Source organism: Oncorhynchus tshawytscha, linkage group LG07 (genome assembly GCF_018296145.1).
Source record: "Oncorhynchus tshawytscha isolate Ot180627B linkage group LG07, Otsh_v2.0, whole genome shotgun sequence".
Classification (NCBI taxonomy): Eukaryota; Metazoa; Chordata; class Actinopteri; order Salmoniformes; family Salmonidae; genus Oncorhynchus; species Oncorhynchus tshawytscha.
The window spans coordinates 2,517,184-2,534,340 of record NC_056435.1 but is presented as its reverse complement, the minus strand read 5'-3'; the positions used below and the strand labels follow the sequence as shown (position 1 = coordinate 2,534,340).

At 41.6% G+C, this 17,157-nt stretch overlaps 1 protein-coding gene and 1 long non-coding RNA gene across 4 annotated transcripts in view; both read left to right on the top strand.

Moving 5' to 3' along the window:
- The first annotated feature begins 283 nt into the window (after positions 1-283).
- Positions 284-9,525, top strand: LOC112253672. Its single transcript, XR_002954056.2, has 3 exons — positions 284-772; positions 6,625-6,760; positions 8,513-9,525. It is a non-coding gene; the product is annotated as an uncharacterized LOC112253672 (long non-coding RNA).
- A 4,053-nt stretch (positions 9,526-13,578) lies between these two features.
- Positions 13,579-17,157, top strand: part of LOC112253674 — a 32,443-nt gene continuing 28,864 nt past the window's right edge. For 2 of the 3 annotated variants that reach the window (XM_042323831.1, XM_042323830.1), the window contains exon 1: positions 13,579-13,779. In XM_042323831.1, the coding sequence (XP_042179765.1) occupies positions 13,713-13,779 (67 nt within the window). In that variant the 5' untranslated portion in view covers positions 13,579-13,712. The remainder of the gene's footprint in view (positions 13,780-17,157) is intronic. The other variant, XM_042323832.1, reaches the window with a different exon arrangement.

Sequence of the window (17,157 nt, the reverse complement as noted above, 5' to 3'; positions counted from 1 at the left end):
TCATCTCTTCAAAGAAAACACCATTTAATTCTATATCTATTTGAGCAAAATAAGTAGTTGTTGTGATCACCAGGACATCCTAAAAAATCAGGTAAAGAACGCCACAGGCAGAAAAATTGACATGTTATATCACTAAGTGAGTACAATTAGTTTCCCTGGCTGCTACTTATAAATACCATAACAGTAAAATAATTGATGACATTCGCTGCTATAAACCTTTCTCCAATATAACTGCATAGTTTACACAGACCCACCGCGGACCTTTCTCAAAATAAATCTCCCATGGTCTGTTTTGTCAAAGAGCTCATCATATTCCAAACACTGGTGGTAATTAGATGATCCCAATAATTAAGGTAGGAAACGATTGTATGTTCTATTGCGAAATGTCTGGGTCTTGATCGTTGTTTCCCTGTTTACTACTCAAAGATATTTTGCTTATTAAGTCAAACGAAATTAACTGCAATACACTGATCTCAAACATATTAGCATAACTAGGCTACACAGAACCATTGCGGACCCACAGTAAAATGAGTATTTTTATCGTGTTAAAACATGTCCCGGTCCAACATGCCTAGCTCTGCCCACTGGGACGTGGCTTACGGAGCGCTCTCTGAAATAAGAGCTCGTATCTCGATTCTGCCAGATCGAGTTATCACACAGGTATCCATAATAATAATCACCCTCATCGGCAACATCTCCGAATTTTAATCATTTCCTTGACCTCGGATGACTTCAAACCGTAAGAAGGTAATCGTGGTCGACTACATTGGATGTGAGTATGAACAAACACACGACACACCCATAATAGTCCTTAAAATAATTTCACTTTCATATAGATCGCACTTGCGTTCCATTGGCTGACCGCTGATCACCTCTTCACTTCCTCTCTTGTCCTAGAAAAATCGGATTGCCCTTGCAATATAATATGGTATTGGTTGCTGTTAGTCTAATTCTACACCCCGGAACGTTTGCTAACTATTTTTAATTTTTTTAATGAAAATTGATTTTGTATGCTCCAACTGAATTTAGGATCACTACTAGAGTGCGGTGAATTTAGCTTTAGATTCCGACTTCTCCTCAATTCCTCAACAGAACATGGCATGATATACATGTCATATCAGCTGACGATGGCGAACAAGTTGCACCCCTTGTTTTCCCTGTTCCGTTCTGTTTTCCCAAAAATATTTTACGTACATTTCTATGGCTGATTATCCGTGTAGTCGCAGCTAAGGGACCGTCTGAAAACGGTCCCTTAGTGCGTGGATAAACCCCTCCCCGCAAAAAAACCTTATTACTACCTGTGTGATAATTGCTTGTTTGCTCTATAACCTGTTAATTAATCTGCCTTGTGACCGTGATATATAGGCCTAAAGGCCGAGACAATAAGACAGTGACAGAATAAATTCAAAGACACCTTTTTTTTTTAAATCACAAAACCAGATGGCAACCTCTGTCCAGTAAAGTCCACAAAGAATATTGCATGTAAATCAAATCAAAAAAACGTTGGTCACATACACACATTTGCTTCGATGAATACACGCCACTGCTTAAAGTGCAATTAAAATGTAGTGTTAACTGAAACTTAAATAGCTTTGTAACCACATGAAATTAAACTCAACCCAACTGAAATACATTCAGGGACCTCTACTCTCCCATCCAAATAATTGAATATCATTATACGTAATTAAATAAATAAAATAATAATAATATTGCTTATAACTTCAATAGCTTCCACCCCATATAACTTGCAATAATACAACCAATTTATTGGTTCAGGGAATTCGTCTGTACAATCTACTTTTCCCCAAAATTATATGATAATGTCTATGGCTTATTCTCTGTGTCGTCACAGATAAGGGACCGTATTAAAAGTGCAATTCAAACCTTGTGTTAACAGAAAGACTTCAATAGCTAGGTTACCACATGATTTAGAAATATTAGAAATATTTATCTTATTTTTTTTACTTTGGCTGCTTCCAATTAATAAAATGTTTTAATATGTAAAAAAAAAAAAAAAAACTTCCTTAAAACATAAATAGCTTCAACCCCATATCACTTGCATGAATACAACCAACTATTATTGATTCAGGGACCTGGTCTGTACAATCTATGGAAATTACATTTGTAATTTTGAACTTTGCCTATTTTCAATTAAGTTAATATCATATGCCAAATATACTTCCTTAAAACATCAATAGCTTCGGCCGTATATCACTTGCATGAAAACAACTGTTATTGGTTCAGGGACCTCGTCTGTACAATCTACAACAATTACTTTTGTGTGTTTTGACTTTGGCTATTTTAAATTACATTTATTTAACTACATGTCAAACATACATGCTTTGAACTTTAATAACTTCCACACCATATCACTTGCATGAAAACAACCAATTGTTATTGGTTTAGGGACCTCTTCCCTCGCATTGTAAGGGTGTTTAACTGGCGGCAGAGAAGTGAGACGCAGGAGAGAAATAACTGTTTCCAACGGCGCTGTTTATTTATGAAAACCCACCAGAAAACATAATAATAAAAATCAATGGGTAACATAACCCAACGCGCACACCAGTACAGACGTACACATACACTTACAATAAACAAGGACATGTCTGTACGATCTACGGCAATTCCTTTAATTTTTTGACACCGGCTATTTGTTCTATAAATTTAAATGTACTTTACATTAAAAATACTTCCTTAAAACTTCAGTAGCTTCCACCCAATATGACATTAATGAATACAACCAACTGCTATTGCTTCAGGGACCTCTTCCCTCCAATCCACGATCCTAACTCACGTCCAGTCTTTCAGGTCTGCATCAGCCCATGGCTCCACCCAGGCCCATTCCCAGGGGGCAACCAGACTCCTTTCCCAGGTTACCCTAACCTTGGAAAGCTAGCAGTCCTCCAGAACCTTCCCCCATGGCTAGTGAACTAGTACATACAGTGGCTAGTAGACCTTGCCATTGTTATAAAAGGAAAATACATTCATATATTCACTGTCAAAACTATTTGGGGGGTGGGGGGTACATGAAAACCAGGGGCAGCATGTAGCCTGGGACCAGGGATGTTGTGGCATACATGCAGCTTTTTGCTCCTTGTGTGCTGTGAAATGGCCCTGGGGCTCCAGTAGGGCTGGGCAGTCTCTGGTCCTGTAGTTATTGGAGGTGGTCTGCTCTAAAGCAGTGTCTTTCAGGGATTTTGCAAATATCACGATTCCATTCTTGCTGGGGTGCACATGGTCATAAAAGTGATGGGGCTGGATGCCATGATTGCAGAGTGGAACAGACTCCTCTCCTATCTTCATGTGTAGAGTCCAGGCCCCAACGAATTGAGCCTGTTCTGAGGGCAAAAGGGGGTGCAACTCATTAGGAAGGTGTTCTTACTGTTTTGTACACGCAGTGTGTATGTATGTGTATATATATATATACACAGTTGAAGTCGGAAGTTTACATACACCATAGCCAAATACATTTAAACTCAGTTTTTCACAATTACTGACATTTAATCCAAGTAAAAAGTCCCTGTTTTAGGTCAGTTAGGATCACCACTTCATTTTAAGAATGTGAAATGTCAGAACAATAATAGAGATAATTATTTATTTCAGCTTGTATTTCTTTCATCACATTCCCAGTGGGTCAGAAGTTTACAAACTCAATTAGTATTTGGTAGCATTGCCTTTAAATAGTTTAACTTGGTTCAAACGTTTCGGGTAGCCTTCCACAAGCTTCCCACAATAAGTTGGGTGAATTTTGGCCCATTCCTCCTGACAGAGCTGGTGTAACTGAGTCAGGTTTGTAGGCCACCTTGCTCGCACACCCTTTTTCAGTTCTGCCCACAAATTTTCTATAGGATTCAGGTCAGGGCTTTGTGATGGCCACTCCAATACCTTGACTTTGTTGTCCTTAAGCCATTTTCCACAACTTTGGAAGTATGCTTGAGGTCATTGTCCATTTGGAAGACCCATTTGCGACCAAGCTTTAACTTCTTACCTGATGTCTTGAGATGGTGCTTCAATTTATGGAATATATATGGGGCATAGCCTAGTGGTTAGAACATTGAACTAGAAACCGAAAGGTTGCAAGATCAAATCCCAGAGCTGACAAGGTACAAATCTGTTCTGCCCCTGAACAAGGCAGTTAACCCACTGTTCCTAGGCCTTCATTGAAAATAAGAATTTGTTCTTAACTGACTTGCCTAGTTAAATAAAGTTAAAATAAATATCCACATTTTCCCGCCTCATGATGCCATCTATTTTGTGAAGTGCACCAATCCCTCCTGCAACAAAACACCCCTACAACATGATGCTGCCACCCCCATGCTTCACGGTTGGGATGGTGTTCTTCGGCTTGCAAACCTCCCCCCTTTTCCTCCAAACATAACGATGGTCATTAGGACCAAACAGTTCTATTTTTGTTTCATCAGACCAGAGGACATTACTCCAAAAAGTATGATCTTTGTCCCCATGTTCAGTTGCAAACCGTAGTCTGGCTTTTTTATGACGGTTTTGGAGCAGTGGCTTCTTCCTTGCTGAGTGGCCTTTCAGGTTATGTCGAATATAGGACTCATTTTACTGTGGATATAGATACTTTGTACCCGTTTCCTCCAGCATCTTCACAAGGTCTTTGCTGTTGTTCTGTTATTGATTTGCACTTTTCGCACCAAAGTACGTTCATCTCTAGGAGACAGAACGCATCTCCTTCCTGAGCGGTATGATGGATGCGTGGTCCCATGGTGTTTATACTTGCGTAATATTGTTTGTACAGATGAACGTAGTGTCTTCAGGCATTTAGAAATTGCTCCCAAGCATGAACCAGACTTGTGGAGGTCTACAATTTTTTCAGAGGTCTTGGCTGATATCTTTTGATTTTCCCATGATTTCAAGCAAAGAGGCACTGAGTTTGAAGGTAGGCCTTGAAATACATCCACAGGTACACCTCCAATTGACTCAAATGTCAATTAGCCTATCATAAGCTTCTAAAGCTATGACATCATTTTCTGGAATTTTCCAAGCTGTTTAAAGGCACAGTCAATTTGGTGTACGTAAACTTCTGACCCACTGGAATTGTGATACAGTGAAATAATCTGTCTGTAAACAATTGTTGGAAAAATGACTTGTCATGCACAAAGTAGATGTCCTAACCGACTTGCCAAAACTATAGTTTGTTAACAAGAAATTTGTGGAGTGGTTGAAAAACAAGTTTTAATGACTCCAACCTAAGTGTATGTAGCCTTCCGACTTCAACTGTTTCTACTCCCTCAGCAGTCCAGAGTTGTCATATCTTGAAATAAGGTTCAAACAAACTCTTCAACTTCTCATCAGTATCAACACAGGCATTTTCTCAGGCATGTCCTAAACACAACCTTTTTTTTAACAAAACGATCTGATAAAATGTATGTCAAAATAAACATCCAGGCTACATTCATTGTGTGTCATTAAATGTCACAACTCCATATTTGGGCATTCTCATAAATGATGTAAAAAAAGAAAAGACAAAAACGAAGGATATTACTAAAAGTTATGATACTGGTTTCAGATCAGCTTTTCTCCGGGAATATTTTGTATTTTGTATTTTGTTTTGTTGACATCAAAGGTTATTCAGAATACCAGTGATGGAAAAAGTACATAATTGTCATACTTGAGTAAAAGTAAAGATACCTTAGTAGAAAATTGCACAAGTGAAAGTGCGTCACCCAGTAAAATATTACTTGAGTAAAAGTCTAAAAGTATTTGGTTTTAAATATACTTAAGTATCAAAAGTACAAGTATAAATCATTTCACAGTCCTTATATTAAGAAAGCATTTGTGTTTGGCCAGGGGAACACTTCAACACTCAGACATCATGGGGGGGGCGGCAGGGTAGCCTAGTGGTTAGAGCGTTGGACTAGTAACCGGAAGGTTGCAAGTTCAAACCCCCGAGCTGACAAGGTACAAATCTGTCGTTCTGCCCCTGAACAGGCAGTTAACCCACTGTTCCTAGGCCGTCATTGAAAATAAGAATTTGTTCTTAACTGACTTGCCTGAATAAAATAAAGGTAAAATAAATTACAAAGAAAGAATTTGTGTTAAGTGAGCCAGATCAGAGGCAGTAGGGATGACCAGAAATGTTCTCTTGATGTGTTTGAATTGGACCATTTTCCTGTCTGCTAAGCATTCCAAATGTAACAAGTACTTTTGGGTGTCAGGGAAAATGTATGGTGTAATTTTTACATTTTCTTTAGGAATGTAGTGGAGTAAAAGTTGTCAAAATATTAATAGTAAAGTACAGATACCCCCCCAAAATTACTTAAGTAAAAAATACTTTAATGTACTACTTAAGTACTTTATACCATTGGAAAATACTACAACTGAATTTAGGCTAATTACTAACCTAGCTAGAGTTTACCCACCATCTATTCTCCACACCTTCTGTTTCCCCGCCCTAAAATATTTTGGGTTTCAGTTACTGCATTTTGTGCCAGGTGTTGCTTTTGGGGTCTTTGCACTGTCTAGAAAATAAACTAGGGGAAGACTGTTGTATTACAGGGTAATAACATTGTTCCCTACAATAACTCAGCCCATTTATACCGTATGAGGGCAATGTGACTGTCATGTTAACTGTGGTGTAACTCTGTTCTCATCCCATAGCAGCTGGACCGTCCACCACCCATTTGTCATAACAAACGGCAATGTCATTCTCAACCCTGGGATCCGTGGTGGAGTTCTACAGGAGATCCTCTGGAAACATGGTGTAAACTAGGCGGTGGAATGGGACAGTGCTGAGGTATGGGAATTTCGTGACTTTAAAGGGAGGACATCCTTGAACAGTACAACAGGAGAAATCACTATCAGACAGCTAACCAAGCAGCTCAGTGGGGGTGTATGATTGGTGGAAAAATACAGACCTTTCAGCAGAGAGTGAAATTCATTGTAAAGTCATTGTTTCCTAAATGGAAGGTTGGGACTTGTGATCCAATGATGGATCGGGACCTCTTTTTAGGTACTAGCTAAAGGCGGGGATGTAACACATTTTTAAAATGTAATCTTTATTTAACTAGGCAAGTCAATTAAGAACAAATTCTTATTTACAATGACCGCCTACCCCTATCCAAACGCTGGGCCAATTGTGCGCCGCCATATGGGACTTCCAATCATGGCCGGATGTGATACAGCCTGATTCGAACCAGGGACTGTAGTGATGGCTCTTGCACTGAGATGCAGTGCCTTGGACCGCTGCGCCACTCAGGAGCAAACCATGTAAAAGGTTCAAACACAAAAAGGTTGCCAACGACTGTGTCATGTGTTAAGGTGCTGAACAAGAACCTTGGTTAGTCCACACTTTTTAAAGACATTTCTGTTTCTGGTTATCTTTTTACTTCTCTTATAAGCAAACCCTATATGCGGCTCTCTCCAAACATCCCCGTGATGAGAACGCAAGGGACTTTTTTTGTATATCAGATGGGAGAACTATGCAGGTTTGTGAGTAGAGAGAGACAAAGAGACAGTCACAGATAAATCTGACATGTGTTTTATTCCATGGATCCTCATACTAGCTGCTTTTGGTGTCCTGGCCTTAGTTTTGCTTGTTGTTGGAGTATTTCTTATCTACAAGAAGTGTTAAAGGTAAGCCCACATCTTTAAGTAATACTATGGTGTTTTTATTTAGCTTTTGCTCCTTTAAAATTGGATTTCATCTCTCAGGATCAAATGATGATTTCAGGTCAAACACTATTCATTATGTTAAGTTTAGACTAAAGCATCCCACTAGGCAGAAACTGGTTGAATCTGTTGTTTTTATGTCATTTCAACCAAAAATGAAATGTGATGATGTTCAGTCTATGCCAAAAACGGATTGGATTAAAAAGGAATTTCATGTTTTTTTTAACCCAACTTTGAACCTAAATCCAATGACATTGTGAAATGTTTTATTGATATCACGTTGAATTCAAGTTAGTTGACAACTCAACCAAATTAAAATCAAAACTAGATGTTGAAATGACGTCTGTGCCCTGTGGGAAATCTGTCACTTGAAGATGCTTTTCGGTTACATAGATACAGATTGTTACACCAGATAATGGGATTTAGTCAAAGATGTTTGGTAACCATTTCTGGGAGTGACAGGTTAGGTACTGTTTGGTGTAGCACGGAGGATTTTCGACCAACCTTATCTTGGAGATACTATCTTCGTTCTCGATTCGGCCAAACGTATCGTCTAAAATATCCATGTCCAGTTGCAGGAGGTGCGTTTGAATATAGAAAATGCTCCATTATTCAAATAAATACATGTTTTGCTCCAGGAAGTAATCCAGCAATGTGTACGCCGTCATCATGTCTATTTCAATTCTTCTCTCATTGTTTGAAACAGGTGAGTGTCATCATGACATGCGGCACTCTCGGGTGGGCCCACCTGTCTCAATCAATGAGAGAAGATTTGAAATAGACAAGGTTTTGTCATAACCCGCCTCTCCATACCTCTACGCCCATTGACTTTGCCTACTTTCATCTCCTTTGTTTTCCCTAACATTCACATATCCAGACCAATGCAAAGTCAATGGAGACCCTGAGACCAGAGCTGTCCGCTCCATTGGAGGTATCACAGCTGATCCTCAACAGACATCACATCCACATGCCTCAATGTGGGCTGAGCCCTGGGGATGACGACCACTCAGAAGAGGTTCCAGAGAAGACAATAGGACCAGCCACTCTGAAGAGGACCCAGAGAAGGCAGTAGGACCAGCCACTCTGAAGAGGACCCAGAGAAGGCAGTAGGACAAGCCACTCTGAAGAGGACCCAGAGAAGGCAGTAGGACCAGCCAATCTGAAGAGGACCCAGAGAAGGCAGTAGGACAAGCCACTCTGAAGAGGACCCAGAGAAGGCAGTAGGACCAGCCACTCTGAAGAGGACCCAGAGAAGGCAGTAGGACCAGCCACTCTGAAGAGGACCCAGAGAATGCAGTGGGACCAGCCACTCTGAAGAGGACCCAGAGAATGCAGTGGGACCAGCCACTCTGAAGAGGACCCAGAGAAGGCAGTAGGACCAGCCACTCTGAAGAGGACCCAGAGAATGCAGTGGGACCAGCCACTCTGAAGAGGACCCAGAGAATGCAGTGGGACCAGCCACTCTGAAGAGGACCCAGAGAATGCAGTGGGACCAGCCACTCTGAAGAGGATCCAGAGAAGGCAGTGGGAACCAGCCATTCTGAAGAGGATCCAGAAAAGGCAGTGGGACCAGCCATTCTGAAGAGGATCCACAGAAGGCAGTGGGAACCAGCCACTCTGAAGAGGACCCAGAGAAGGCAGTAGGACCAGCCACTCTGAAGAGGACCCAGAGAAGGCAGTAAGACCAGCCACTCTGAAGAGGACCCAGAGAAGGCAGTGGGAACCAGCCACTCTGAAGAGGACCCAGAGAAGGCAGTAGGACCAGCCACTCTGAAGAGGACCCAGAGAAGGCAGTAAGACCAGCCACTCTGAAGAGGACCCAGAGAAGGCAGTAGGACCAGCCACTCTGAAGAGGACCCAGAGAAGGCAGTAGGACCAGCCACTCTGAAGAGGACCAGCCACTCTGAAGAGGACCCAGAGAAGGCAGTGGGACCAGCCACTCTGAAGAGGACCCAGAGAAGGCAGTGGGACCAGCCACTCTGAAGAGGACCCAGAGAAGGCAGTAAGACCAGCCACTCTGAAGAGGACCCAGAGAAGGCAGTAGGACCAGCCACTCTGAAGAGGATCCAGAGAAGCCAGTAGGACCAGCCACTCTGAAGAGGACCCAGAGAAGGCAGTGGGACCAGCCACTCTGAAGAGGACCCAGAGAAGGCAGTAGGACCAGCCACTCTGAAGAGGACCCAGAGAAGGCAGTAGGACCAGCGAAGGCAGTGGGAACCAGCCATTCTGAAGAGGATCCAGAGAAGGCAGTGGGACCAGCCATTCTGAAGAGAATCCACAGAAGGCAGTAGGACCAGCCATTCTGAAGAAGATTCAGAGAAGGCAGTGGGACCAGCCATTCTGAAGAAGATCCACAGAAGGCAGTGGGAACCAGCCATGCAGAGAGTGGGGAGAAGGAGAAGCAGCCATTACTGGAACAATAACCTGGGGTGAAAGTATGGGACATGGTCAACCAGATCAAACAGACCAGGGAGGGTGTGAGAACCAGAGATAGTTAGGGAGATAAGAAACCATTACTGGACTATGACAAGGCAGTATCTACTGATAACATAGGTGGGACTGTGAGTAATAACCAGTTGAAACTAAACGACCAGAATCAGGGCCGAGGTTCCAACCGGCCTAAATTTTAGATGAGGACACCGACTAAGGAATGTGAAGACGGAGAGGGGGAGGGAGAGAGAGGAAAGTGAAGAAAGAAAGTGAGGGAGAGGAAGAAGAGGGACTCATCTCACCCCTTGCAAAGACCCCTCAGATGTCACGTGCCAGCGATGGATACAGCCTGAACCATAATCTAACACTCTCACGTTCAGGATAAACAGTGGGGGAACCGTGCTGACCAGGAGTTACATGAGGAAAGTGACAACGGAAATGACTGAGACAGAGGGAAAGAGAGTCGGAGAGGAAAGGAGAGATATCGATGGTGAGAGGGAGGGAGAGGGAGAGACAGAGGGAAGATGAGATGCAGCGAGGGGGGGAAAGGAAGACGAGGAGACACAGAAGGAAGCAAGGGAAGAAGAGGGATATAGAAAATAAGAAGGTGACGACCAACAACAGGAGGACATCCTATCTGAGGTGGAGCCAGGGTCAGAGGAGCAAGAGGAGGAATCCAGCAGAGCAACACACAGAACAGCCAGACTGACGGTCAGAGGTCTCCACCAACCCCTCAGAGAATGGACTAAGACGGAGCGTCCAGAGAGAGAGTAGGTGAAAGAACCTAACTTATCCCAAACAAACACCTCCATTCTAAATTCCCATACATCAAGACCCAACTTCTCCTAAAACAACGCCCCACCACCTTTTGCCCCAAAATCATCAAGTATAAGACACTCTCATGGCTATCATATGGGTGTCGAACAAGGAAGTGTGTTGGAAACAATGGGAACCAAGAGGAGCAGTAGTCAGGTAGACAGAGAGGGAGGAACACCTGGCCTATCAGGTCTGAGGAGACCCACTAGCTCAGCGTCAGACAGTACAGACATTCCTGATAGAAACAGTCCAGGATTGCCAGCTGGTCTCAGAGCCACAGCATGTAGATCCACTATCTACTCCAGTAAACTACAGTAGACACTCCTGATAGAAACAGTCCTGGATTGTCAGTTGGTCTCAGAGCCACAGCATGTAGATACATTATCTACCCCAGTAAACTATAGTTCAGGTGCACCCTCCAGACCAGTAGACACCAGCTCAGATACAGCATGTACACCAATAGAGAGTAGCTCAGATACTCTGTCTACTTCACAGGGAAGTATTGGTAAATCCTCTGTACCAACAGAGACCAGTACAGCTACAGCCCCTGTACCAGAAGAAACCAGTTGAAAAGCACTTGTTGAATATATAGTTTGTTTGACAAATAGTTAGATTATGTTCAGGGAAGGTTTGTCTTCAGTAAACTCATATCTCTTCTTGGTTATCATGTATGGCCTGTCATTTTAAGCCTAGGCTACTATAATGTTCACCTATGTATACTGAACCAAAATATAAAAGCAACATGTAAAATGTTGGTCCCATGTTTCATGAGCTGAAATAAAAGATCCCAGAAAAAAAAGCTTTATTTCTCACAAAATCTTTGCACAAATTAGTTTACATCTCTGTTAGTGAGCATGTATCCTTTGCCAAAATAATCCATCCACCTGACAGGTGTGGCATATCAAGAAGCTGATTAAACAGCCTGCTCATTACACAGGTGCACCTTGTGCTGGGGATAATAAAAGTCCACTTGAAGAAGTGCAGTTTTGTCACACAACACAATCCCACAGATGTCTCAAGTTTTGAGGGAGCATGCAATTGGCATACTGACTGCAGGAATGTCCACCCGAGCTGTTTCCAAAGAATTTAGTGTTCATTTCTCTATCATAAGCCACCTTAAACATAATTTTAGAGAATTTGGCAGTACATCCAACTGGCCTCACAACCGCAGACCACCCGGCTCCCACTTGGGCATGGCTCCCTTCCAGGCCCACACATGGCTGCGCCCCTGCCCAGTCATATGAAATCCATAGATTAGGGTCTAATTTATTTATTTAAATTGACTGATATCCTTATATGAACTGTAATTCAGTCAAATTGTTTAAATTATAGCATGTTGCGTTTATATTTTGGTTCAATATATATTGTGAATTTTAATGAAATGTTGATCGATACAGTAAGATGGCAAACGTGTTATAAACTCAGCAAAAAAATACACATCCGGGCCTCCCGGGTGGTGCAGTGCTAGCTGTGCCACCCACCAGAGACTCTGGGTTCGCGCCCAGGCTCTGGCGCAGCCGACCGCGACCGGGAGCTCCGTGGGGCGACGCACAATTGGCCTAGCGTCGTCCGGGTTAGGCCGGTAGGGATACCCTTGTCTCATCGCGCACTAGCGACTCCTGTGGCGGGCTGGGCGCAGTGCACGCTATCCAGGTCGCCAAGTGCACAGTGTTTCCTCCGACACATTGGTGCGGCTGGCTTCCGGGTTGGATGCGCACTGTGTTAAGAAGCAGTGCGGCTTGGTTGGGTTGTGTTTTGGAGGACGAATGGCTTTCGACCTTCGTCTCTCCCGAGCCCATATGAGAGATGTAGCGATGAGACAAGATAGTAACTACTAACAATTGGATACCATGAAAAGGGGGGGTAAAAAAAAAGAAGAAAAAAAAAGTCCCTTTTTCAGGACCCTTTCTTTCAACGATAATTTGTAAAAATCCAATTGACTTCATAGATCTTCATTGTAAAGGGTTTGAACATGCGTTTCCCATGCTTGTTCAATGAACCATAAACAATGAATGAACATGCACCTGCGGAACGGTTGTTAAGACACTAGCACAAGCTTACAGACGGTAGGCAATTAAGGTCACAGTTATGACAACTGTGGAACTTGTTCAGTTTATGTCTCAGTTGTTGAATCTTGTTATGTTCATACAAATATTTACACATGTTAAGTTTGCTGAAAATAAAATCAGTTGACAGTGAGAGGACGTTTCTTTTTTTTGCTGAGTTTATGTTTTGAGGAAAATATTTAATATTGTCAATGTTTTAGTGTGCATGCCATATAGGCCTGTGAATGAATGGCTATAGGCTGGTGAATTAAAATCTCTCTTACACTCAGTGGACAGGAAAGCAATTAAATTAACTATAGTTATTCATTTACATTTGAATATGACAGCATTGCCAAGTTTTGTTACATTATAGCAGAGATTCTATCAATTCTAAACTAGATATATGGAATTCTGTGCGTTGCAGCCAATTATACACACAGGGAGGCGCCAAAGACCAGGTATGGGTTGACTTCAAGGAGGAATATTACAGAACTGGTTAGAAAAAAATGCTTATTAAAGTTATTATAACATATAAATAATAATGCAATGTGTTTGTTATAAAATATTATTTAGTTGCCACCGTCATTTACAAGTCAAATGGAACTTTATTTTATTTTCCACCAAGAGGTCACGAGTAAGGAGGAACTAAACCACAGTTTACTTTCACTCTCACAGCCTCAGGAAATAAAATATCAGAAGTAGGCTGGACTATGAACCACGCAATGTTTTGGCATATATAATTTGAATGTACTTTTATTATCTGAACAAACAAACGAATGAGCAAATATGCCCAAACTAACGCTCATCGGATTGTACTTTTGGATTTGTCTGGCGCAAAAGGTGGTTTCCGGAGGTAAGTTGATTGACAAGGCCGAACGTAGTTTTTGGCCTACTCAATATTTGTAATGTTATTTGTGTGCTATAGTGTGCTTCCTGTATAGCCTACAATATTATCACATAATGTTTGACTATCATGAACAATAGGTATATGATATGTTACAATGTGTCTTATTAACACAATGTGCGTTGCAACTTCAAGAACACAGGAAGCCGCCCAAGTGTTATTCACATCAATGAAAAAACATGGCAATCTGAAACAAGAAGCTTTTATATCGACATTATGGATAATAGCCTAAACACCCACTTCATAGTGATTTTCAACATGGAAAGTCAGAATGGTTTTAAACGAAGTCTATGGGGGTTTCGATGAGAAATAAGGACCGCACCCTTATTATTTTTACACACACGCACACGCACACACACACACACACACACACACACACACACACACACACACATACACACACACTTTGGGAAGTGATTGAATATTAAGTCTTGGGCTTCCTTCCAAACACTTGCAAGGGAGGAAGGAATGATTTTTAAATGGACTGCACTTGCCCGGAAATTCGTCACTCATTCATCCCGGATGATTGTGTTTTCAGCCATTGGTAGCTTGTGGGTGCTTTATATGCCCTACAGTCAATTATGATTGCATGTCTACTTATATTAACTCTATCATTATTAATATACTCCCCCTGTATGATAGGTAGCAAATTAATTAGCTAACTAACGTAAGCCTGCCTAGCTGGAACTTCTGAAGGAAAATGTTTTATTTCTACAATTTCCAAAAGCTAACCAAAAAAAAACCTCATTACTTTTACGAGACATGTTTGGGCTGTCATGTGCATTAGTAGCACATTTTCAAACCTTTTTACATTAGTTTTTACTTACACTTGTATGTTGACTTATCCATATTGACATTGAGGTTTTAAGTTTCGGCTGACTTTTCTTAGTGGATGTACAATCATTGCGAATTGAATTATGGGGCGTTTCAGGCCCCGACGTGAACATAATTGTACACTCGCAAACTCAATCAAAAACAAGTGCTGAGGGGCTTACATTGCAAACGTCCCTTGTTTGGCTAATCGTTTGGACCGATGTCCAAGATGGTGACAGGGATTCCCCCAAGGGCACACGGCGAGGGTAAATGGACGAGAGTGTGTCTTTTCTGAGTTTGAAACGCAGCCCTGGCCTAACCAAGGCGTAAACCTACAGAAGGGCCTGTGTGATCATGGCAGGGCCGGTGATATGGACAGGCCTTGGGGGGGCTACCATACCTTCTTGCCCCTCCAAATAAAATATTGAAATATTTGTCATTTATTTGACTGAGATGCACACTGACAGAAAGAGCCAGCAATCCCAGGTAAAGCACCCGAGCAAGCAAAACGTCTCCCCTCTGTCTCAGTATTTGTAGACAATGTATCTGATGCTATCTGGACCAAAAGAGTATGGCATGTTTCAGCAGCGAGGAATAGGTGAAGTCAGAGGGCTCACTCTCGCCAAAATCAGTCAAGAATAAGCCATATGGGCATAATATGCAGACATAACCTTGTTGTCTGCCTTCCCGCCTTTGGGACAATGACTCCCATCGTTAGCGCGGAGACATGAGTATCTCATCATTATATAAAGTTAGGATGCTGGCTTCCCCTAAAGTAAATTGATGATTGTTTTGCCAAATGTATATAAATACTCATATATAATTACTCCTGCCTAAATGAAAACATTCAAAAAATACTATACCAGAGAGCATGACTTACCCACAGAGAATCATTAAAATACTTCACCAGAGAGCATGACTTAGCCACAGAGAATCATTAACATACTTCACCAGAGAGCATGACTTAGCCACAGAGAATCATTAACATACTTCACCAGAGAGCATGACTTAGCCACAGAGAATCATTCAAATATTTCACCAGAGAGCATGACTTAGCCACAGAGTATCATTCAAATACTTTACCAGAGAGCATGACTTAGCCACAGAGGATCATTCAAATACTTTACCAGAGAGCATGACTTAGCCACAGAGAATCATTAACATACTTCACCAGAGAGCATGACTTAGCCACAGAGAATCATTAAAATACTTCACCAGAGAGCATGACTTAGCCACAGAGGATCATTCAAATACTTTACCAGAGAGCATGACTTAGCCACAGAGGATCATTCAAATACTTTACCAGAGAGCATGACTTAGCCACAGAGAATCATTAACATACTTCACCAGAGAGCATGACTTAGCCACAGAGGATCATTCAAATACTTTACCAGAGAGCATGACTTAGCCACAGAGAATCATTAACATACTTCACCAGAGAGCATGACTTAGCCACAGAGGATCATTCAAATACTTTACCAGAGAGCATGACTTAGCCACAGAGGATCATTCAAATACTTTACCAGAGAGCATGACTTAGCCACAGAGAATCATTAACATACTTTACCAGAGAGCATGACTTAGCCACAGAGGATCATTCAAATACTTTACCAGAGAGCATGACTTAGCCACAGAGGATCATTCAAATACTTTACCAGAGAGCATGACTTAGCCACAGAGAATCATTCAAATATTTCACCAGAGAGCATGACTTAGCCACAGAGGATCATTCAAATACTTTACCAGAGAGCATGACTTAGCCGCAGAGGATCATTCAAATATTTCACCAGAGAGCATGACTTAGCCACAAAGGATCATTCAAATACTTTACCAGAGAGCATGACTTAGCCACAAAGGATCATTCAAATACTTTACCAGAGAGCATGACTTAGCCGCAGAGGATCATTAGCTTCTCAACAAAAAAAAAATCACTAGTGCAAAGGCCTTTGCCTTTCCCACGATTTGGGCAGAAGGTGTGCAATATGTCTAGCTGACTGAGTTTTGGCCATCAATAAGAATTTGTTCTTAGCTGACTTGCCTAGTTAAATAAAGGTTACATTAAAATATATATATATATATATTTTAAAATAATCTAAAATATGTGTGAAGATAATGTGTCTTGAGTATAATGTTTTATATGTTGCAACAAGAAGAAAGGGAGGGGCGTGTTTCTCTCCAGAAAGCATGCACTCAGCTCTCCAGAATTCAATTCGCCATCTCCCGCCAATCCTTGCCCATTCATTGTTACATTGTTTGCCGTTTGTTTGTTTATTTTTTTAAATCAATTCCCCGTCACATATGTCACAAGTAGGCCTAGTAAATGTACCGTTAATCCCTCTTCATTTGGTTACATACATTTATGTTAATGCATGCATTAAATACAGTAATTTACCATTCTCGGGGTGGAAACATTGTTTGCAGGATTCACAACCTGCTACACTTGTGAGAAACAAGTTTTGGTTTATTTCATAACCATTATGAGTTTTGTCAATCTTTTCCTTGTTATTTGTTTGT